The sequence below is a fragment of the Oncorhynchus mykiss genome, chromosome 2 (assembly GCF_013265735.2).
Source record: "Oncorhynchus mykiss isolate Arlee chromosome 2, USDA_OmykA_1.1, whole genome shotgun sequence".
NCBI classification, from domain to species: Eukaryota; Metazoa; Chordata; class Actinopteri; order Salmoniformes; family Salmonidae; genus Oncorhynchus; species Oncorhynchus mykiss.
Genome location: NC_048566.1, coordinates 41,050,532 through 41,075,010, shown reverse-complemented (window position 1 = coordinate 41,075,010; position 24,479 = coordinate 41,050,532). Strand labels below are relative to the sequence as shown.

Below are 24,479 nucleotides of genomic sequence, written 5' to 3'. Positions count from 1 at the left end.
TAATTGACCTGAATCGTTGTGCAATAATCTTTACTCATCTCATATGTATATACTGTATTCCATTCTACTGTATTTTAGATTGCCCGTCCTAATATTTATATATTTCTTAATTCCATTTTTGTACTTTTAGATTCACGTGTATTGTTGTGAATTGTTAGATACTACTGCACTGTTGGAGCTAGGATGTGTATTTGACCAATAAAATGTGATTTGATTTGAATAAAGCATAATCCTAATGCATTGTAGTGTGTGTGAATGGATTATTTGTGAAAATCTTGCAATGACCGTTTCAGATGTCACATAAAGGAACGTTTTTAGTTAAACCAGTGTGAATGCTGCTCTCACTAATTGAGCACAGCATTTGGTCTGACTTTACCACGCTAGTAAAGCCGTGGTCATTTTTATGTATTGTACCTGGTTGCAGACGATGGATTCCCCCAAGGCCTGCTGGATGTGGTCCTTATGAGGAAGCATTTAGAGGAGAGGAGAGAGACGTATGTTTATTCTGGAGATGCTGAGGCTCCTGTAACAGAATCAATGCGACAGTACCCAGTTCCAGACAGAGACAGACATCTTGGATGAGTCTGGTCAGGCTCCCGGGGAACACAAAGGAGCCAAGCCGACGCCTTCAATGAAAAACTCCTTGCATCATTACATGAGAGAGAGACTCACAGTCTTACTGTATTGATCAGCTGTGAGGTTGGCTTCCACTCAGCAGTTTGTTTCGATTATTAGACATGTGTAAGGTGACAGTAAAGCCCTGTCACTGTGGGCCTCATGTTCAGCCCTGAAACAGCTGTCTGTTTCTGCTGATTCACTGCAATGATATCTGGGCAAGCATTAAGAGACGCAATCACCCCCCCCCCCCCCCCCCCCCCCCCCCCCCCCCCCTCCAAGGAGACAGCCTCTTGGCAAGGGCAACATTTTGAGCCATATGTGAGACATTATAGCTCCCATGGCCTGCTATCCTGCCTGTGAAACTACAGTATCCTGCCTGTGAAACTACAACATGCTGACTCAGCATTTTCTTTTATCGATCTAGGAAATGCATGTAACCTATTAAAAATGCATGTTACTGTGGGTGGCATCCATAATGAATATGCTGTTTCATATAGGTTTTATGTAAGAAATATGGTAAAAACTACCCCATTTCCCCCATGCCCAAGCACATGTATGATTGTGACTTGATCTGTTTGTGACTCATTGTCTTAAACAAACCAAAATAGCATTTTCTTGCCGTCTTGACAGTAACTGCTGTCTTGTTTCCTGGAATGTTTTCTATATATAAAAAAAAAATGGGTTGTCTTTTCACCCTTTTTCCACTGAGAGTCCTACGCAGAGAGTCGGTGATAGTTAGGCTGTACAGTGTAAGCACAGCCCCTAGTGGAACGTAGTCCACATAACAACATCTAAAAACTCTTGGATCCACTGTTCAATTATTTGAAAGAGCAAGGTTGTGTCAGGCTTTGTATAAAAAGTACCTCCGGAATACTATAGCCAAGAAATGAACAGCGAATGAGTACTGTGATTATTAACTTTCAAATATTGCAATGAATACTCCCTTTAAAAGAAAAAATGAGTTTTTAGGTCTGCCTTCAGCTGGTGGTTCCAGCATGTCTACATAAATCTGCTGAGATGACAGTGTGTCTCTCCAGTGTCCAGCGGGGCTGTTGGTCCAGCTCCAGCCCTCTGACCTTGACTCCCGTGGCCATTCCCTTTGAGCATGGGTGTGTGCTTTCAACCCTGGGGCCTGGTCTGGTCCCTGGTCTGGGACAGAACATAGAGGAAACCTGGCTTCAGTCATCACATTCTGTGCTCCATTACCCTCCAGCCCCATTCCCAGCATTCCTGCACCAGGCCAACGCACGCCACCCCGCCAGCCGCCAAGCCTTTCGGGTGGGAAAACCAGCTCCCTCGGCAGAGTTAGGGCAGCTGCATGCTGTATGCCTGTCAACATTCTGTAGGCAAGCAGACATAGTGAAGCAGATCCACAGTGACAGTGACCCACTCATTCTCTCTCTCCACACATATAATGTATCCGTCAGTTTAAAGACAGAACTCAACGCATCAAGATTGTAACATCAATAAAATGTCATGGTGTAAATAATGACTTAAGTAATAGTTGTTTGAAATACATGTTCAGTTCTTATTAGAGACTTTTTTGAATATTGAATGAAAGTAATGGAAGTTGATGAGCTACAGTTACTGCATGGATGATTTGGCCTTTCGGGAAGTGTATTCAGCAATATTCTCCTGAGGGCATAAGGTTGAAACTCTGGGTTCTCTTACAGTGTGTTAACATGATCTTCTTCTTATCTCGAGAAGTAATGTCCGGTGAGGTGGAAGATAAGGCAGTATGATCCTGTGGTGGACAGCCTTTAGTAGCAGGAAGCAATGGTAGAGGTGTGTCGGGCCGAATGTGTGCCAAAGCACCCTGCCCTCTCAGTACACTCTTACAGGGGATTATACAGTGCCTTGCGAAAGTATTCGGCCCCCTTGAACTTTGCGACCTTTTGCCACATTTCAGGCTTCAAACATTAAGATATAAAACTGTATTTTTTTGTGAAGAATCGACAACAAGTGGGACACAATCATGAAGTGGAACGACATTTATTAGATATTTCAAACTTTTTTAACAAATCAAAAACTGAAAAATTGGGCGTGCAAAATTATTCAGCCCCCTTAAGTTAATACTTTGTAGCGCCACCTTTTACATTCCATTGTAGATTTTGCTTTATGTTTTGGATCATTGTCTTGTTGGAAGACAAATCTCCATCCCAGTCTCAGGTCTTTTGCAGACTCCATCAGGTTTTCTTCCAGAATGGTCCTGTATTTGGCTCCATCCATCTTCCCATCAATTTTAACCATCTTCCCTGTCCCTGCTGAAGAAAAGCAGGCCCAAACCATGATGCTGCCACCACCATGTTTGACAGTGGGGATGGTGTGTTCAGGGTGATGAGCTGTGTTGCTTTTACGCCAAACATAACGTTTTGCATTGTTGCCAAAAAGTTCAATTTTGGTTTCATCTGACCAGAGCACCTTCTTCCACATGTTTGGTGTGTCTCCCAGGTGGCTTGTGGCAAACTTTAAATGACACTTTTTATGGATATCTTTAAGAAATGGCTTTCTTCTTGCCACTCTTCCATAAAGGCCAGATTTGTGCAATATACGACTGATTGTTGTCCTATGGACAGAGTCTCCCACCTCAGCTGTAGATCTCTGCAGTTCATCCAGAGTGATCATGGGCCTCTTGGCTGCATCTCTGATCAGTCTTCTCCTTGTATGAGCTGAAAGTTTAGAGGGACGGCCAGGTCTTGGTAGATTTGCAGTGGTCTGATACTCCTTCCATTTCAATATTATCACTTGCACAGTGCTCCTTGGGATGTTTAAAGCTTGGGAAATCTTTTTGTATCCAAATCCGGCTTTAAACTTCTTCACAACAGTATCTCGGACCTGCCTGGTCTGTTCCTTGTTCTTCATGATGCTCTCTGCGCTTTTAACGGACCTCTGAGACTATCACAGTGCAGGTGCATTTATACGGAGACTTGATTACACACAGGTGGATTGTATTTATCATCATTAGTCATTTAGGTCAACATTGGATCATTCAGAGATCCTCACTGAACTTCTGGAGAGAGTTTGCTGCACTGAAAGTAAAGGGGCTGAATAATTTTGCACGCCCAATTTTTCAGTTTTTGATTTGTTAAAAAAGTTTGAAACATCCAATAAATGTCGTTCCACTTCATGATTGTGTCCCACTTGTTGTTGATTCTTCACAAAAAAATACAGTTTTATATCTTTATGTTTGAAGCCTGAAATGTGGCAAAAGGTTGCAAAGTTCAAGGGGGCCGAATACTTTCGCAAGGCACTGTATCTCCTGTGTGTGTGTGTGTGTGTGTGTGTGTGTGTGTGTGTGTGCATTTTATGCAGCTGATGTGTTTATCACTCTATGTCGGGTATTTAGCCTCTAGATTATTCAAGTGCACCTGCAAGAGGTCCTCAATTACCATCACCTGTGACCTGTGCTGAGGATCACTTTTATGAAGTTGACCGTGAGTGATGTTTCACAGGGATATTTGCTAAGTGTGTGAGTGTATGTGTCCTCTTTGTAGTGTGTGATCCATAGACCGGGACCTGTTGTGTTTGGCTTTTGCCCGTCCATTGACTAATAGTTGTATCACCAGATACTGGCTCTGTGCAAGGCTTTTCTCTCAGTGCTGGGGGAAAGCTGTCCGGCCTAGCCGCTGCCCTGCGCTCTAAGCTGTCACATTGGACTGGAGATTTGTGTGGCTGTGTGACCTCAGAGAGATGGAATGGTTTTGTCTGAACGTTCACAGCGGGGCTACCGGCGTAAACTGGCCAGGGGGCTGCAAACACACTCGTGTCCCCCACAGTCAGGGGTGAAAGAATAGGGCTCTGAAATGGACAGGACTGTGAGGGAGTGTCCACTCCGATACAAGGTGCCACACTATCCCCACACAGCCTTTTCTGTGGTAGATTGAAAGAAAGAGAGCACTGGAAAGAGTTCTATCCTACATCCCACATTCAATCCACATCCACATGCTAGCACAGTCTACAGTACTTTTCCTCTCTGCAAATGTACAGAGTACAGAGTGTACAAATGCCCCGCTACTGCTAATGACACAAAGTTCCATCTCTGAATCCTTGACCATATGTGACCAAGATGACTATTACTGGAACAACCCCCTTCAAAAACCCTTGTGGTCACAACTGTTTGTTGTCTCGAGTACACCCCATCCATACTGTAGCTCATACTTGTTTTTAAATAGCATTTGAAATCTTTCAAATAGTTTGGACGTGTGCTGGGGCCTTGCTGGAGTCCAAGATGGGCACGGTTTCCACTTTTGGGAATATCAAGCTCAATCAATCACAGCTGAAGTATTTGAAAGATGACAAATGTTATGTAAACCAGGTCTGATGTATCTAAATCTCAGTCAGTCAGTAAGAGTCACTCAAACATGAAGTGATGCTGGTGAAATATGTCTGAGAAATACCATTAAACCTCCCTCTGGCCAAACTTCAGACGTTTGCTGACTCATTCAGTAGGCTGTAGTTACAATAGCATAGGATGAATTCGGTTTCCATTCATGCCGCCAAACTAGGAAATCCTTAATTGATAGCCAGCAGCCCTGTTTGAATTTGCTCAGTGCTTATTCAAGCACACAACCAAATAAGATAATGACTGAACACAAGCAGTCAACACACTAATCGAGCATGCGAATAAATAGACTCATGGGTTCTATCTGGTCTTTATTCAGGAAGACAAAACATAGCGTTTTTCGTAGGGATTCATTAGGATGCACATTTGGATGTATTTCATCTAGGATACAATGTTTACTGTGTGAAAACAAATACATTCAAAGGGGTATTAGGCTTATTCAAACACGTACAAATCTCTATGGGTGGAATGCTGTTTTGTCATATCCTTATCCTTAAACCTCCTGCTACTAGTATCAGTGGTTTATCTATAGTATCTATTGGATAAGGACTAGGGACTCCCGCTGATGTGTGCCCATCATCACTAGCATGACATCTGATCTAAGTTGGGTAGAGTAGAGGGAATACAGTAGATCTCTGGAATTCTCTTCTCAAACTCATTAACACATGCTGTAGAGATTCTCATGATGAACAATGAGGCACTTGTGAAAAAATATCCGGTGTGGAAAAATGCATTCAGCATTTAATCACATGCATGCAATACTACAAATTAAATTGGCCGGATGTATTCATCTCTCCACACCTTCTATCTTGTTTCACCCTGTTGCACCTGTGAGTGACATGTGGGCAGGCCAGTTCAAGGCAGTCCAGTTTTAAATTGGATCCACTTCTCTCTTAGTCAGCTCACCCATCTGGGAGTCATTGAAGAGTGTTGTTGCTATTGTCCCATCTAATTCATTACAGTTTTTGCCTATTACCTTCTGTTGGTAACAGGTTGGTTAGTCTGTCACACTGACAAATTGGGAGGTACAGGAAGAGAGGGAGGCACAGGTCCAAAAGGATGCTGATGTGAGCCAATCCAAACAACGGTCACCCCATACACAGCTGTGCCATCTCTCTGTGTCTTTCTTTAGCCGTTTAGTCTCTCTGGTACTGTGGCATGCTGGGATAGCAGGGACCACATCCATAAGGAAATTGTCAGGGATCCTAGCCATGGACTGTTTTGTGTATGTATTTTTCCTTGACATTACAGAATGGTTAGACTACCAGTTCCTTTGCTGCCAACAATATGTCACTCATTTCCTCCCCCCTTCCTTTATTATATAAGAGAGAGAAAGCTATATTTATTGTGACTCAATTAATTAATTGTGTACTCTGAATCAGACTGATGCTTCAGAATATAGGGTCATTTCCATGTACAGTTCATTCGGAAAGTATTCAGACCCCTTGACTTTTGTCACATTTTGTTACATTACAGTCTTATTCTAAAATGTGTTAAATATATATTTTTCCTCATAAATCTACACACAATACCCCAAAAACAGGTTTTAGGACATTTTGGCAAATTTATATACACTGCTCAAAAAAATAAAGGGAACACTTAAACAACACAATGTAACTCCAAGTCAATCACACTTCTGTGAAATCAAACTGTCCACTTAAGAAGCAACACTGATTGACAATACATTTCACATGCTGTTGTGCAAATGGAATAGACAACAGGTGGAAATTATAGGCAATTAGCAAGACACCCCCAATAAAGGAGTGGTTCTGCAGGTGGTGACCACAGACCACTTCTCAGTTCCTATGCTTCCTGGCTGATGTTTTGGTCACTTTTGAATGCTGGCGGTGCTTTCACTCTAGTGGTAGCATGAGACGGAGTCTACAACCCACACAAGTGGCTCAGGTAGTGCAGCTCATCCAGGATTGCACATCAATGCGAGCTGTGGCAAGAAGGTTTGCTGTGTCTGTCAGCGTAGTGAACAGAGCATGGAGGCACTACCAGGAGACAGGCCAGTACATCAGGAGATGTGGAGGAGGCCGTAGGAGGGCAACAAGCCAGCAGCAGGACCGCTACCTCCGCCTTTGTGCAAGGAGGAGCAGGAGGAGCACTGCCACAAATGTGCATGTGTCTGCTCAAACGGTCAGAAAAAAACATGTAATTCTGTTACAAAATCTTTAACAGAATGACTGAAATTGAATTGGCTAAAATAGGTCATTATAGTAGTCACAAACCACAGTTGGTTCACGTGCTACTGTTCTTCCACTGGCATACTGTTATGTTCAGCTCATAATTGTGAAAACAGTCTGGACAACCGCTCGCTCTCTGTCTCTTTTTTCTCTGTCACTCTCTTCTCTCTGTCTCTTCTCTCTGTCTCGCTCTCACACTCCTCTCCTCTCCAGTTAATGTCACCTCTTCCGGCTCTTACTGAATAGTTGAGTAGAGTATAGGACAGTACAGTACTGTAGAATTTAGTACAGTAGAGCACACTACAGAGTACAGCGTAATTTACTGTACTGAACTCTGCTGTGCTGTACTCTACTCTATTGTGCTCTACTCTGATGTCTAAACTTGTGTAACATAGACGTCTATGATTGGTTCAGAGTTGGTCTTTTCCGTACCAACCAAATGTGGTCTTTTTTGGGGGGTTTGGAGCTCATTAGAATAATAGTCAATGTGTAGAATAATACCCAAACAATCAGGTGTTAATCCACTTCACTTACTGTAGTTCAATAAGCAAAATGTATTTTTTTCAAACTCAAGGTGTCATCGTATTTGACACCCCATTATTTTTTGCAAACATCTTTGAATCTTAATTCAGAGTAGATATTTAAGAGAGATTTTGGAAAACTTCAAAACATAAAAAACGGAGGGAGATTGTACCGTCATTCTGTTATAAAACTCTACATCTGCGCTGTTCTTCAAGTAGACATGTTTTAGTAAAATGTTCAGTGGACATTTTTGAAAGTAGTCCTTCTGCTTAGAGTTCTATAGTTTGTTTTCATTTGGCATACATTTTAAAGTGAGTCATCATTATTTTACCATGGAATTACCCATAGTCAATCATTTACATGAGGATCTCACTGCTATCATTAGTTATTATGTGGTTTCAGGGAGAGTTGTCTCCATCCATGAGAGTGGAGCAGAGGTTGCAGGGAAATATGCTCAAATTTTGTGCCTCTCTGTTTTCAGTGTAGCCGGGGGGCTCTGTGTAATATTGAAGGAACTCAGGGGACTCTAAAGATGGCATGGGTTCTGTTGAAATTGAACATGGACCGTAACTGGAACATTTGACACAGTCCAAAGACCTGGCAGTTTTTCCATTGGCATTTCAATGTCAGATCAGCAGCTAAACAGTGATATTTGAGCTTTGGTTAGTTGCTCCTGTGGACAGTTCCTTTATGAATTAGAGTAGATGCTAAAGTAAAGTCATGTTGATGGGGGGTCTTAATTAAGTTACTTTTACTGGGTCAATAGTTCTGCAGTGATGATCATGGTTTTGTAATGCAGATGTCAAGCAGTGCCGGACGATTTGAAATAATATAGCACCAGGTTTGACACAGTACACCTGTGCCGCTGCAGGTGAAATTAGGTTTTATTAATGGGAGTGGTTCTGATTGTACCTATTCACCCTGTTGTGGTATAGCATAAATGAACACTTAAAGAGAAGGTTGTCGTCTCCAATGTTACAGGCCAGATTTAGAGTGGGTTACTGTTTGCGTGTCCTCTCACTATTCCCCCAAGCCTGAACAGGGATAGCTCTCATACGGGTGTGTGAGATGGCGTCTAGCCTATACATTTCAGTGTGTTGATAAGGGATCTTCCTTCCTTCGTTTTATCTTCCATTTCCACATGACTTGGGATTTCTGGTCTGTCTGGTTCGGAACTGGGTGTGGCACGGGGATTTTATTCCTCCCCAGCTTCACTTTCCATCCTTCCCACCATCTCTCTGTATGTCTATTACTCTATCCTTCCCCTTTCCCCATCTCCCCCTTCTCTCTTTCTCTCTTTCTAGCTCTCCCTCTCTGCCGCCATCTCTACTTTAAAACTCACCATCACTCAAACTCTACTTGTTACAGGAATGTGTCTGAATGGTAGAGTTACACTGTGATTGGTTGAGCTATAATGAAGTGGATGCCGGTGCCCTGCAACCATTGGCTGAGTCATGGTGAACGAGAGGACTGTGCTGTGCAGTGATTTGCAGAGACACAGCCCTCAGTGAAAAGCCGGCTTTAGGCGGAGGGAGGAAGGGAGGGGCTTCCCACAGTGTATATTCCTGTACACACAGGGTGTGTGTGTGTGCATGTGTATTTGAGAAGGACCCAAACACAGCAGCCTCTCCCGGCAAGCAGCACTACAGAGACAGAAAGAAAGAGAGCAAGAAGAGGGAGACAGAGATTGGGCAGTTCCTAAGCCTGTAGAGGAGTAGCCAGGACTCACAGACACTTGCAAAGTCAACTTGAGGCAGAGGTACACAGTAGGAGCTGCACCGAGAACTGGCATCAACATCATCACTGTCATCAACATCACAGAGAACTGTCATCAACCATCAACAGGAGGCCAGAGAGTCCAAATGGATGGCCACAGGTCCATTCAGCAGGAGATCACTTCTCTCAAAGGTACTTTATGTCTGGACCGGGGGCAGACTTTACTTTGTACTGTCACTGCAGAGTTACAGTATACTTGTATCGGGAGAGTTTACAGAGGGACTCTCTGTGAGTGCTTCATTGTACTTAACCAGGGACAGAGACAAAGACTGTACAGACACAGACAGACTGACAGAGAGAGAGAGAGAGAGAGAGAGAGAGAGAGAGACAGCGGGAAGGCAAATGGCAATTCCATGGTAACAGAGTGACATTGAGACTCTGATTTTTCACTTTAAAATGTATGTTGAATAAAAACCAATGATTTTTACAAAGTTAAACAAACCATACAAATCTATGCAGAATTTCCACTGAAAGTTTTACAAAACACATTTACTATAAGTAAACTCCAGATGCAAAGTTTGGTAACAGAATGGCGGCACAAACAGCACAAACCGTCAATCTGTTACCAAACTTTGCGTCTGCACTGTTCTTAGAATATTCTGTGGACATTGTTAAAAGTAATCCTTGTGCATAGAGTTGTATGGTTTGTTTAACTTTACAGTCATTGGTTTTAGTTTGACATACATTTTAAAGTGAAAAATCTGTCTCAGTTGTCACTCTGTTACTGTGGAATTGTCCCAAAGCAACATTGTTTTTGTTTTTGAGGCAGTCTGGGAGGGAGGGGCGTCCGGCAATGGCATTGTTTTCAGAGCAGTGGGGGGAGTTATGGGAGAATATCTCCCAGCTCAGACATTTATACTGAGGTCCTGCATGTGTGTTTCAGAGAGCGAAAGAGTGTGTGTGTGTGTGTGTGTGTGTGTGTGCGCGTGTGTGTGTGAGAGCGAGAGAGAGAGAGAAAAGATGGACTGCGAGAAGACATACAGGGAAAGAGTGTCTGTTTGTGTCTCTTAAGTCTGCATTGTTTGTATAGAAATGCTACAATATCGTTGCTTCGACTGACCTGTCACCTGACGGACACCTGCAGTCCTAGAGGAGTTAGTGTGTAGTTGTGTGCTGACGGGTGTCATGGTAGCGCTAGCATCTCCACCTCTAATTTCCTATGCAAACCCATCAGGCAAATCTGACTTGCAGCTTACCAGCAGTTAGTACTACTACGGCTAACCATTTAGAGATTTGTATTGTCTTTTCTTTAGGTCTATGTAAACGTGCTGGAGTAACCAGTCTTCTAAAGAATACTTCCCCATTACAGTTTCTGTTGTCATGATGTGACAACAGACATGTGATTTCATCAGCAAAACAATGCTAAGTATGTCGACCTACAACTATCTGCCACCATTTATTTGTATTATTCTGAATAGGGACAACTGTGGGACAATTAGCATGGCCATAGCCTAAATGATGAGCGTTTTGATGAGGATGACGTTGTCCACGGTACTTACTTGCTTGTGAGTGTGAGTGTGAGTGTGTGTGTGTGTGTGTGAGTGTGAGTGTGTGTGTGTGTGTGTGTGAGTGTGAGTGTGAGTGTGAGTGTGAGTGTGAGTGAGTGTGAGTGAGTGAGTGAGTGAGTGAGTGAGTGAGTGAGTGAGTGAGTGAGTGAGTGAGTGAGTGAGTGAGTGAGTGAGTGAAAGATGAGGTCATTCAGTAATAATCCTGTGGAGCACCAGACAGTGGTGTGACCTAATGATGTCATGACGGGCACTCCTTGACCCTGCTACTCGGCCAGCAGAGCTGAGATGACATTTCACCAGGGGGTGTGAGAGCAAAGGCAAGGTGTTTGTGTGTGTGTGTGCACATGTGCGTGTGATCTTAATTGAATTGAGTGAGGATACAGTAAATCCACCAACCTCACGCTGACACAAATGCAGTTCTCCCACACCCATGGGAGGACTGTCGTTGAGCGGGCAATAGACTTTGACTCCTGTCTTAGTCTGGCTTAAGCACTCCTCTCAGCCACTGTGTTCATCGGAAGTCCAGGATCAATCGCTCTGTATAATTACAGACATGTCACTCGCTCTCTCTGGCGCCCCGTCCCTAGGCTAGCCTGTTAACACTGGCATGCTAATAGAACACGTTGGGTCTCGCCGTGGTGCTACATATGGGCAAGGCCTACGGATACGTTTTAGATGACACCTTGTCATCAATGCCCATCGGTCAGATGGAGAAATTTGCAGAGTCCTGGTGAAGAGGCAGGGAGGAGTGGGCATTAGGCTAGTTCTCTTTCAGCACTGGGATAGAGATACTGAACGAATTAGTGACACGTGATCTTGATCAGTCTTAAGCCTACTTGTGTGTTTGTGTGTGTTTACTGCGTTTTGAGTGTGCCTGCATGAGTGCATTGGTGTGTGTGTGTGTGTGTTTGTATGTTACATTATATATAATATGTGCATCAATGAGTGCTGTAAGAGGGTGTGTTGCCAGGAAGTGGCTCCTAGATGGGTGGTTAATCTCATCCCCCCCTTCATCACCAACACAGCAGCCTCTCATATATCAGCACTCCGGAACCGCCTATCGATTTCAGTCTGAGCTGGACTTCCTGATGGAGATCTACAGCCATATAAACCCACTGTAGCCCATTTAGATGGCTCTAACCCAATGTACTAGAGCCATCTAAATATATAGCTCTGCACCGTACTGTATGATGAATAGCTGCTTTATGGCTGGCCTGGGGAAGAGGGGGAGAATATCCAGCTTCTCCCTCTCGTCTTCTCCCTCTAGTCTAAATCTGATGCTGTCATATTATATTGTAGAATATTTAGACTCTACCAATGAGGGATGATGCCATTGTGTGTGTTTAAAAATGCCAGGGTATCTTGGAACCTAAAATAGTGTATTGATGCTTTGGACGGTCTAAAAAAACTCCCCACATTTCCGAGTAAATACCAAGTGAGCAGCGGACTGCGAGGCTAAGCATTTGCTTGAGGAAGGACGATCCGCTCATGTGCTGGATGTGCCACTTGACTATTTGATAGGCTGTGAATCTCTGAAATAAAAGAGCCTTCAGCGGTATGGGATAGGTTTTTGATTTAAACTGTCAAAACTCAGTCCATTAAACCATTGTAATGCAGCTGAGCAGAGAGCTGGTGAGACCCAAACACAATTGAAATGCGTGAACGCACGCACGCGCACACACGCACACACTGAACGAAGGGTGTTGCTGTCGAAAGGAAACACCTCTTATTACACAGGAAATGTTCCAACGACATGTGTGTGTACTTCACCTCCCATATACTGTATGTGTCAAGAAGAAGTTATGGAGAAGATTACTGTTAATAGGTTAAAAAGAACAAGGTTCATATGCTGCTCAAAGCATAGGTCTATTAGGGAAAAAAAACAGACAGTAAATCAGGAATGACTCCAGGAAATATCCTGTATATCTCATAAATAGCATCAATAAAAAATAGTAAATCTTGCCTTTATTTTAAGCAAAATAGTGTCTCTGCACATCCTTCAACTAGCCTAGGTGTCACGCCCTGACCATAGTTTACTTTGTATTTTCTATGTTTTGATTGGTCAGGGTGTGATCTGAGTGGGCATTCTATGTTTCATGTCTTGTTTGTCTATTTCTATGTTCAGCCTGATATGGTTCTCAGTCAGAGGCAGGTGTTCGTCATTGTCTCTGATTGGGAACCATATTTAGGTAGCCTGGGTTTCACTGTGTGTTTGTGGGTGATTGTTCCTGTCTATGTGTTTTTCACCAGATAGGCTGTTTTAGGTTTTCGTTACGTTCATCACGTTCTTTATTTTGTAGTGTTTGCATTGATTCGTGTTTTTACGTTTGTTCATTAAAACATGGATCGCAATCTACACGCTGCATTTTGGTCCGACTCTCCTTCACATACAGAAAACCGTTACACTAGGAGCACTCTCTGAACCTCTCACACACAGTGAACAGCTATTTTTACTTATTTTTACTATTTCCTACATTGTAGAATAATAGTGAAGACATCAAAACTATGAAATAACACATGGAATCATGTAGTAACCAAAAAAGTGTTAAACAAATCAAACTATATTTTATTTGTTAGATTCCTCTAACTTTGACTTGGTGACAGCTTTGCACACTCTTGGCATTCTCTCAACCAGCTTCACCTGGAATGCTTTTCCAACAGTCTTGAAGGTGTTCCCACATATGCCGAGGACTTGTTGGCTGCTTTTCCTTCACGCTGCGGTCCAACTCATCCCAAACCATCTCAATTTGGGTTGAGGTCGGGTAATTGTGGAGGCCAGGTCATCTGATGCAGCACTCCATCACTCTCCTTCTTGGTCAAATAGCCCTTACACAACCTGGAGGTGTGTTGGGTCATTGTCCTGTTGAAAAACATATGATGGTCCCACTAAGCGCAAACCAGATGGGATGGCGTATTGCTGCAGAACTCAGTCTCCTATGAACAGTTGATGTTGATGTGTCTGTTACTTGAACTCTGTGAAGCATTTACTTGGGCTGCAATGTATGAGGCTGGTAACTCAAATGAACATATCCTCTGCAGTAGAGGTAACTCTGGGTCTTCCTTTCCTGTGGCGGTCCTCATGAGAGTCAGTTTCATCATAGCGCTTGAGTGTTTTTGTCACTGCACTTGAAGAAACTTTCAAAGTTCTTGAAATTTTCCGTATTGACTGACCTTCATGTATTAAAGTAATGATGGACTGTCATTTCTCCTTGCTTATTTGAGCTGTTCTTGCCGTAATATGGACTTGGTCTTTTACCAAATAGGGCTATATTCTGTATACCACCCCTACCTTGTCACAACACAACTGATTGGCTCAAACGCATTAAGAAGAAAATAAATTCCACAAATTAACTTTTAACAATGCACTGTTAATTGAAATGCATTCCAGGTGACCACCTCATGAAGCTGGTTGAGAGAATACCAAGACATTTGTTTAACACTTTTTTTTGGTTACTACATGATTCCATATGTGTTATTTCATAGTTTTGATGTCTTCACTATTATTCTACATTGTAGAAAACAGTACAAATAAAGCAAAACCCTTGAATGAGTAGGTGTGTCCAAACTTTTGACTGGTACTGTATATGTATTTTTTGTTGTTGCTATGTCTTTGTTGCAAATGCTTTACGGCCAAACTGGTGGCAGTTGTGAAAAAATACAATAGTTGGAAGAGCTGCAGAGTTAATTGAAAATAATATTTATTATATTATTATTATATTTGATTTAGATGCTTTTAAAAAAAAAATGAAGTAGGTTATTTTCTCTTGAACCATATGGTCTATTCACTAGAACGTCATGGACAATATGGACACAGATTAAAACATATATACTATATATTAATACATTATTTTTAAGGTATTCAAGTATCATTTACTAAAATGACCATGGATTGCCATAGTTTACCTGTTAATTACCTAAATTATCAAAGATTCCAGCAGGGGTGTTTCTAGAATTTGCAGATACTGGGGGCATAGCCCAAAGCCAGTAGAGGTTCTGGAGGCATCATTGACAGATCAGAACATTTGAGAGTTTTGATATTTTTCAAGTAACTTACACCTTTCCACCTGCCACAACAGACGTTGCCAGTACTCAATTACAGTGGCTACTGTGGGTCTCTACCCTGGAACATACACTGTAGATGTATTGCCAAAAAACTCCATACCACTCAACAACTTCAAACATAGGCTCTGACCTGTCCAATGAGACAAACGGAGTAATCCTACTGACGTTAGAATCCACAGAGCAGCTTGAAGTGATAGTCTACTGTGTGCTCAACACACCTCTGTTTGCCCTCTTCTGTCACTTTCTATGTGTCTTGTCTGTTTCTGTCTCAGGTTCTTGTAATGTTACGGTCTTCTTTATCTGTCCTCTTCCTCTATGGCCTGTTCTGTTCTTCTGGTCTCTATCTCCATCATATTGGGGTGACAGCGTAGCCTAGTGGTTAGAGCGTTGGACTAGTAATCGAAAGGTTGCAAGTTTGAATCCCTGAGCTGACAAGGTACAAATCTATCATTCTGCCCCTGAACAAGGCAGTTAACCCACTGTTCCTAGACTGTCATTGAAAATAAGAATTTGCTCTTAACTGACTTATCATATTCTTCTTGTCTGGTGTGTCTCTTTTAGTTTTGTAGTCTAAAACAGTCAAGGAGATACTGGGGTAGCTTAACTTGTTTTGAGCCTGTGTCTGGGTCACTGAAATCATTCTCTTCCCTACCAAGTGTTCCACTAGCCTGCTGTTCTCATCTGTCCTCCTCCTTGTTGAATTTGCAAGATAGCAAGCATATTTAAAGGGTGACTGTACTTCCTAATTTGGCCTCGCTTTAGATTTGGTTAATTAAGAAATGCTAGTGGCCATTACTGAATTCAAATGAGTTGGTTTCGGGGTGTGGTTTGATGTGGGTGGTGTGTGTGTGTGTGTGTGTGTGTGTGTGTGTGTGTGTGTGTGTGTGTGTGTGTGTTCGCAGGTGGGAATAGTTAGCCAAATTATTTCAACAATTGGCTTCAGCCAGCTGGTGTGCGACTTGACTTTTACTTTGGATGGCCTATCTCAGGGGCTAGTTAGGGACCGTCAATAAATGATGCAATGTAAATGAGACAATATTTTCATGTTGCACACTTTTTTAGTTTTCTCATGAAATGCTTTCAATATTTGTATATTACTTGTGTGCTGCCAGCTGTGGGAATGTGGGCAGGATTGAAACGAACCCAACCTTAATTTATGTTGTGATGCAGTCACGACCACAAGTCTCTCACAAAACTCTCACATTTTTTGGGGGACAAATGATCCTATTTACACTTTGTAGTCCATTTTGACACTATAATAAATGTTTCGGACTCATATCGATGCCACATAGGCTGTTTTTTAAATGATAAGTTGTATTTTAGGTGCATTTGAAAGTTACTGTATACTGACATGACCAGGGCAACTCAACTGTAAAGAAAAGTGTCCGCATAACCGAGCAACACAACTCCAAACATGACAGATAAGAAGCTATATAGCCCCTAGGCTATATCAATATAAAGAGACAGGAGAACCAAAACATTTTACCTGTAGAATGGAATAATACCTTTATGATTTATTTAGTCAGTTCTACCAACTAATATGAGATTGTAAAATTACATAACATTTGAAGACACATAACTATCTACAAGTAACTGTAAAAAGTATGGGGGAAAATGTAGTAAATTAGGGATACAAAGTACTTTCAAAGCAGGCGCTTCCATACAGGTGTGGTTCCTAAATTAATTAAGCAATTACCATCCCATAATGCTAAGGGTCATGTATAAAGTTGACCATTGTTTTGACTACCTTGGCTAGAAGAAGAGAGCTCAGTGACTTGGAAAGAGGAGTCTCAAAGTAGCATAGTTGGTGTGTGTGTGTCTCAGCCACCAGATCTCAACCCAGTTGAACACTTATTGGAGATTCTGGAGCGGAGCCTGAGACAGCGTTTTCCACCACCATCAACAAAACACCAAATGATGGTATTTCTCAATGAAGAATGTTGGCGCATTGAAGCTGTTCTGGCGGCTCATGGTGACCCTACGCTCTATTAAGACACCATGTTGGTGTTTCCTTTATTTTGTCAGTTACCAGTATTTTCAATGTTTTGTTCACCTACAATCTAACCACAAAACTGGCCATATTGTCCCCTCTCTTTCTGGCTGACCTCCCCTTTCCCTGATATACATGGAGTACACAGCGCAATCAAATGCTTATTTGCAGGTTAACCTCTCGGCAATGCAACAAGAATAGAATAAGTAAGTACCCACTGGGCACAGACGTCAATTCAACGTCTATTCCACATTGGTTCAACGTAACTTAACTGAAAGGTAACTTAACTGAAATGTGGAAACAACATTGATTCATCCAGTTTCTGCCCAGTGGGCAGCTAAGTGAATAAAATGAGTAATACAAATAAAAGCTCTGAAATAATTTCACAAATGTAATGTTTTTTTTCAAATATATATATATTTTTTACAAATAGTTACAAAGCCTATATGGAAATTACAGACATGAGCCAAACATGTTTACCTGTAGAATGGAATAGGTTATAAGAGCTCTGTTAGAGGAATTTAATTCCTATATGTTCGTTAACCAATTCAATTATAACAAAGCAAAACACAATAGCGTTTATTCCCGAGAGCTCTGGTCATAATACCATGTACATTGGTTTATATACCTCACATTTCGTCATAAATGTCCCTCCTCCTCTCCTCTCCTCCTTTCAGATACAATGGCAATATAGTTCACATTGTCTGCCACCTGTTAAACAATCCACTACAAGCCCAAGGTCTCTCCCCTCCCTGGGTAGGGACAGAATGTCCTGTAAGGAACACAGTATTCCAGCCGGTCTGACGATAGCTCCATTCGTTTCTAACAAGGAACAGAAAGTCCTTGTTCTAATTCTTGACTAAAACTACACACCTCATATTCAGTATTATGATTATAATAAGATTAATACATTCATACAGTAACATAGTAGTATTCTGTTTAGTTATAATTCTAATCTGAATGTATACATAATTTAGTCATTATTCATAAAAATCCCATAACAACCTCTATGATTCATTTCATTTTGTCAGTTCTTCCACCTCAATATTGCCCATTTTTAACCAGGTTAAATGTAAAATTGTAGTAATGTTCAGCTTCCTTTCACAGGGGGCCGCTGTGCCACTGTCAGAAGATATGTGCTTCTGTCAGAAAAACTTTATTTAATCTCTTCGGTCTCAGCTAGCGAGCCAGCCAGTAGCTACCAAAGTGGCTAGCCAGCCAAGCCAGCTACAGATACTAAATAAACACTTTTCCTAATATCATGACTTATATCAACATGCTTAGCTTGCCCATTCACTAAATATACTGTTAAATCATGTTTATTGACACTGGTCATATACAGCGGGTGTTGCACGTTTGTAAATTCATCAGTTATTCTGCCCTATGGCACATTCAGATGAGAGTGCTCTGAAATCGGAGTAGATAGCCAGAGTGAATTTGTGAACGCAAGAGATATGCTAATTGGACAACAGTTGTTCAAGTTCTTGCTAGCTAACCAAATGACACCTGCATCTCTAGCTAATGTTAGGCTCTGTGTTTTTAGCTTGCTACATAAATAGATACGCTAGCCTATCAGCGACGTTATGACTGACATGTGATCATTGCCGTCCCACCTGCCCATAAGAAGTTAAAGCACTGTCAGTTCCACTTTAACGAAACATCTAGGCTGAACCCCTGTCATGTTTGACAAACATAATGTAAGATTAATATTAACATCGAAAGGCTTCGTTAGACATACTCAATGCACTGTTCGTTTCGATAGGAGAGAAAGGCCATTGCCTGTTGCACACTGCAACCCCACCCACCTTGCTATCTGAGCGGAGGCTATGACTACTTTACTTAACCATAAACGGAATTGTTTAAAACCTGGAGAAAAAAATCATTTTTCTTTTACCGTGTTCTGACCATAGGAATGTTAACAGCACTATTTTATAAACTCTTCCTCATATGCCATTGAAACCAGTATTTATCTCATGTTCTCAACTTTCTTTTGTTGTCCAGCATCCAAAGACAATCAAATAAAATAAAATCTATTTATATAGCCCTTCTAACATTAGCTGATATATCAAAGTGCTGTACAGAAACCCAGCCTAAAACCCCAAACAGCAAGCAATGCAGGTGTAGAAGCACGTTGGCTAGGAAAAACTCCCTAGAAAGGCCAAAACCTAGGAAGAAACCTAGAGAGGAACCAGGCTATGAGGGGTGGCCAGTCCTCTTCTGGCGGTGCTGGGTGGAGATTATAACAGAACATGGCCAAGATGTTCAAATGTTCATAAATGACCAGCAGGGTCAAATAATAGTAATCACAGTGAACAGGTCAAGGTTCCATAGCCGCAGGAAGAACAGTTGAAACTGGAGCAGCAGCACGGCCAGGTGGACTGGGGACAACAAGGAGTCATCATGCCATGTAGTCCTGAGGCATTGTCCTAGGGCTCAAGTCCTCCGAAAGAAAGAAAGAAAGAGAGAAAGAGAGAATTAGAGAGAGCATACTTAAATTCACACAGGACCGGATAAGACAGGAGAAATACTCCAGATATAACAGACTGACCTTAGCCACATAAACTAGACACATAAACTACTGCAGCATAAATACTGGAGGCTGAGACAGGAGGGGTCAGGAGAAACTGTGGCCCCATCCGATGATACCCCCAGACAGGGCCAAACAGGCAGGATATAACCCCACCCACTTTGCCAAAGCACAGCCCCCACACCACTAGAGGGATATCTTCAACCACCAACTTACCATCCTGAGACAAGGCCGAGTATAGCCCACAAAGATCTCCGCCACGGCACAACCCAAGGTGGTTGTCAACCGAGACAGGAAGACCACGTCAGTAACTCAACCGATTCAAGTGACGCACCCCTCCTAGGGACGGCAAGGAAGAGCACCAGTAAGCCAGTGACTCAGCCCCTGTAATAGGTTAGGGGCAGAGAATCCTAGTGGAGAGTGGGGAACCGGCCAGGCAGAGACAGCAAGGGCGGTTCGTTGCTCCAGCGCCTTTCCGTTCACCTTCACACTCCTGGGCCAGGCTACACTCAATCATAGGACCTACTGAAGAGATGATTCTTCAATAAAGACTTAAAGGTTGAGACCGAGTCTGCGTCTCTCACACGGGTAGGCAGACCATTCCATAAAATAAAAATGGAGCTCTATAGGAGAAAGCCCTGCCTCCAGCTGTTTGCTTAATAATTCTAGGGACAATTAGGAGGCCTGCGTCTTGTGACCGTAGCGTACGTGTAGGTATGTACGGCAGGACCAAACCGGAAAGATAGGTAGGAGCAAGCCCATGTAATGCTTTGTAGGTTAGCAGTAAAACCTTGAAATCAGCCCTTGCCTTAACAGGAAGCCAGTGTGATCAAATTCTTTGGTTCTAATCAGGATTCTAGCAGCCGTATTTAGCACTAACTGAAGTTTATTTAGTGCTTTTTCCGGGTAGCCAGAAAGTAGAGCATTGCAGTATTCTAACCTAGAAGTAACAAAACCATGGATTAATTTTTCAGCATAATTTTTGGACAGAAAATTTCAGATTTTTGCAATGTTACATAGATGGAAAAAAGCTGTCCTTGAAACAGTCTTGATATGTTTGTCAAAAGAGAGATCAGAGTCCAGAGTAACACAGAGGTCCTTCACAGTTTTATTTGAGACGACTGTACAACCATCAAGATTAATTGTCAGATTCAACAGAAGATCTCTTTGTTTCTTGGGACCTAGAACAAGCATCTCTGTTTTGTTCGAGTTTAAAAGTAGGACGTTTGCAGCCATCCACTTCCTTATGTCTGAAACACAGGCTTCCAGCGAGGGCAATTTTGGGGCTTCACCATGTTTAATTGAAATGTGCAGCTGTATATCATCCGCATAGCAGTGAAAGTTAACATTATGTTTTTCGAATTACATACCCAAGAGGTAAAAAAATCAATCGTCGTCCTAAAACAGAACCTTGAGGAACACCGAAATTTACTGTTGATTTGTCAAAGGACAAAGCATTCCACAGAGACAAACTGATATCTTTCCGACACATGAGATCTTTACCAGGCCAGAACATGTCCGTGTAGATCAATTTCGGTTTCCAATCTCTACAGAAGAATGTGGTGATTGATGGTATCAAAAGCAGCACTAAGGTCTAGGAGCACGAGGACAGATGCAGAGCCTCGGTTTGGCGCCATTAAAAGGTAATTTACCACCTTCACAAGTGCAGTCTCAGTGCTATGATGGGGTCTTAAACCAGACTACATTGTTTGTCTTCAGGACAACAGCAACAGCTTTTTTTATTTTTTATTTAGGAAATGGAATTTTCGATATAGGCCGATAGTTTTTTATATTTTCTGGGTCAGGGTTTGGCTTTTTCAAGAGAGGCTTTATTACTGCCACTTTTCGTGAGTTTGGTACACATCCGGTGGATAGAGAGCCGTTTATTATGTCCAACATAGGAGGGCCAAGCACAGGGAGCAGCTCTTTCAGCAGTTTAGTTGGAATAGGGTCCAGTATGCAGCTTGAAGGTTTAGAGGCCATGATTATTTTCATAATTGTGTCAAGAGATATAGTACTAAAACACTTGAGTGTCTCCCTTGATCCTAGGTCCTGGCAGAGTTGTGTAGACTCAGCACAACTGAGCTTTGGAGGAATATGCAGATTTAAAGAGGAGTCCGTAATTTGCTTTCTAATGATCATGATCTTTTCCTCAAAGAAGTTCATGAATTTATTACTGCTGAAGTGAAAGCCATCCTCTCTTGATTAATGCTGCTTTTTTTAGTTAGCTTTGCCACAGTATCAAAAATACATTTTGGATTGTTCTTATTTTCCTCAATTAAGTTGAAAAAATAGGATGATCGAGCAGCAGTGAGGCCTCTTCGATACTGCACGGTACTGTCTTTCCAAGCTAGTCGGAAGACTTCCAGTTTGGTGTGGCGCCATTTCTGTTCCAATTTTCTGGAAGCTTGCTTCAGACGTCGGGTATTTTCTGTATACCAGGGAGCTAGTTTCTTATGACAAATATTTTTAGTTTTTAGGGGTGCAACTGCATCTAGGGTATTGCGCAAGGTTAAATTGAGTTCCTCAGTTAGGTGGTTAACTGATTTTTGTCCTCTGACGTCCTTGGGTAGGCAGAGGGAGTCTGGATGGGCATCAAGGAATCTTTGGGTTGTCTGAGAATTTATAACACGACTTTTGATCCTAGTCATTAATAGTCCATCTTTAGATCTTCCCTCTTTCAAAATTTCGAAAGGATATTTCAATCTCTGTCATATGAAATCACTCACATTTGCTGTGCGCTTTTGAGAACGGTGTTTTCCCGCTAATTGCATTTTGGAACATTTGCACTTATAGCCAGCCTACTGCCTTATGCGCATTGCTGTGTTTTATAATGTGAGGATATACCCTAATAGTTGTCATGACTTGCCCTGGGGGGAGGATCATAGCCCCCCCCCCCTCTCTATCCACAGATTTATGACTTTATGACAGGTCATAAATACCTGGTAGAAACTGCCATGCAGTTTTGAGGGAAAGAGTCTACCAGAACAAAGCACTTATCTTAGTTCAAAACTCCTAATCCCCAAAATGGGAGAACTCAACAATATTTCTACTTTTGAGAATGTGGGAATGGTCCGTGGACACTTAAGGGACACTTAATGAATATACATATATACTGTGTGTAGTGAATCCATTTGGTCTTTCCCGCTCTTTCTCAGTCCCTACCCCTTTCTGTTGTCTACCAAGCCGTCATATCGGTTTAGCCCACTAGGGACTTTTCTATCATTGTTAGTAACCAATATCTACTGTTTGTTTGTTATGTAATTCTGTGTGATTATTTAGTTAGTTAGTAAATATATAATTAAGCCCATTTGTATATCGCTGATTCATGATTTTAACTAGGGTTCGTGCAGATAGCCAAGGGTTTGCGATGTTCAGTAATGAGAATTGATGAGAAAATTAAGAATCATTAATGGAAGACTAACTGATAAGATATTAAAATATCTGAAGAGTTATATTCATGAAATTATAACTCTAATGCTAAACTTTTTCCCGTGGTGCCCCGACTTCCTAGTTAATTCATGTTTACATTATTTGTTTAATCACGTAATGATTAAACTTAGTAAATTGATTTAATAATATACAGTCTTAGCATTTAATGATTAGTCCAGACACAACATAGTTGATCAACATTTTAAGCTAAATGTTCTGATCTGTTGCATCAGCCTCGTTGCGTTTTTTTTTTAATGTACAGTGGTTGTATTAATTTGGGATCTATCGTCCCACAACATTCTCAGTCTGTTTGGAATATTTATTTCTCACACAGAATGACAAGCTGACCAATATAATACAGTGGCAAAAAAAGTATGTGAACCCTTTGGAAATAGCTGGATTTCTGCATAAATTGGTCATAGAATTTGATCTGATCTTCATCTAGGTAACAACAACAGACAAACACAGTCTGCTTAAACTAATAACACTCAAACAATTTATACATTATCATGTCTTTATTGAACACACCTTGTAAACATCCACAGTGCAGGGTGGGAAATGTTTTAATAACTGGTTGACCCTCCTTTGACAGCAATAACCTCAACCAAACGTCTTCTGTAGTTGCGGATCAGACCTGCACAATGGTCAAGAGGAATTTTGGACCATTCTTCTTTACAAAACTGTTTCAGTTCAGCAATATTCTTGGGATGTCTGGTGTGAACCGCTCTCTTGAGGTCATGCCACAGCATCTCAATCGGGTTGAGGTCAGGACTCTGACTGGGTCACTCTAGAAGGTGTATTTTCTTCCGTTGAAGCCATTCTGTTGTTTATTTACTGTGTTTTGGGTTGTTGTCTTGTTGCATCACCCAACTTCTGTTGAGCTTTAATTGGCGGACATTGTCATGCAAAATGTCTTGATGAACTTGGGAATTCATTTTTCCGTCGATGATAGCAAGCTGTCCAGGCCCTGAGGTAGCAAAGCATTGCCAAACCATGATGCTCCCTCCACTATACTTTACAGTTGGGAGGAGGTTTTGATGTTGGTGTGCTGTGCCTTTGTTTCTCCACACATAGTGTTGTGTGTTCCTTCCAAACAACTCAACTGTAGTTTCATCTGTCCACAGAATATTTTGCCAGTAGCGCTGTGGAACATCCAGGGGCATTTTTGCAAATCTCAGACGTGCAGCAATGGTTTTTTTTGGACAGCAGTGGATTCTTCCGTGGTGTCCTCCCATGAACACCATTCTTATTTAGTGTTTTACGTATCGTAGACTGGCCAACAGTAACGTTAGCATGTTCCAGAGATTTATGCAAGTCTTTAGTTGACACTCTAGGATTCTTCTTAACCTCATAGAGCATTCTGCGCTGTGCTCTTGCAGTCATCTTTGCAGGACGGCCACTCCTAGGGAGAGTAGCAACAGTGCTGAACTTTCTCCATTTATAGACAATTTGTCTTACCGTGGACTAATGAACATCAAGGCTTTTAGAGATACTTTTGCAACCCTTTCCAGCT

The 24,479-nt window shown here is 41.9% G+C and overlaps 1 protein-coding gene across 5 annotated transcripts in view; it reads left to right on the top strand.

The window, feature by feature from the left end:
- Positions 1-24,479, top strand: part of LOC110489723 (plectin) — a 183,765-nt gene that overhangs the window by 36,970 nt on the left and 122,316 nt on the right. The window contains exon 1 of one of the 5 annotated variants that reach the window (XM_036948382.1): positions 9,283-9,579. The exons of 3 other annotated variants lie outside the window; for them this stretch is intronic. In XM_036948382.1, coding sequence (XP_036804277.1) covers positions 9,534-9,579 — 46 coding nt within the window. In that variant the 5' untranslated portion in view covers positions 9,283-9,533. Of the gene's footprint in view, positions 1-9,282; positions 9,580-24,479 lie in introns of those variants that run through there. One more of the 5 variants, XM_036948375.1, reaches the window with a different exon arrangement.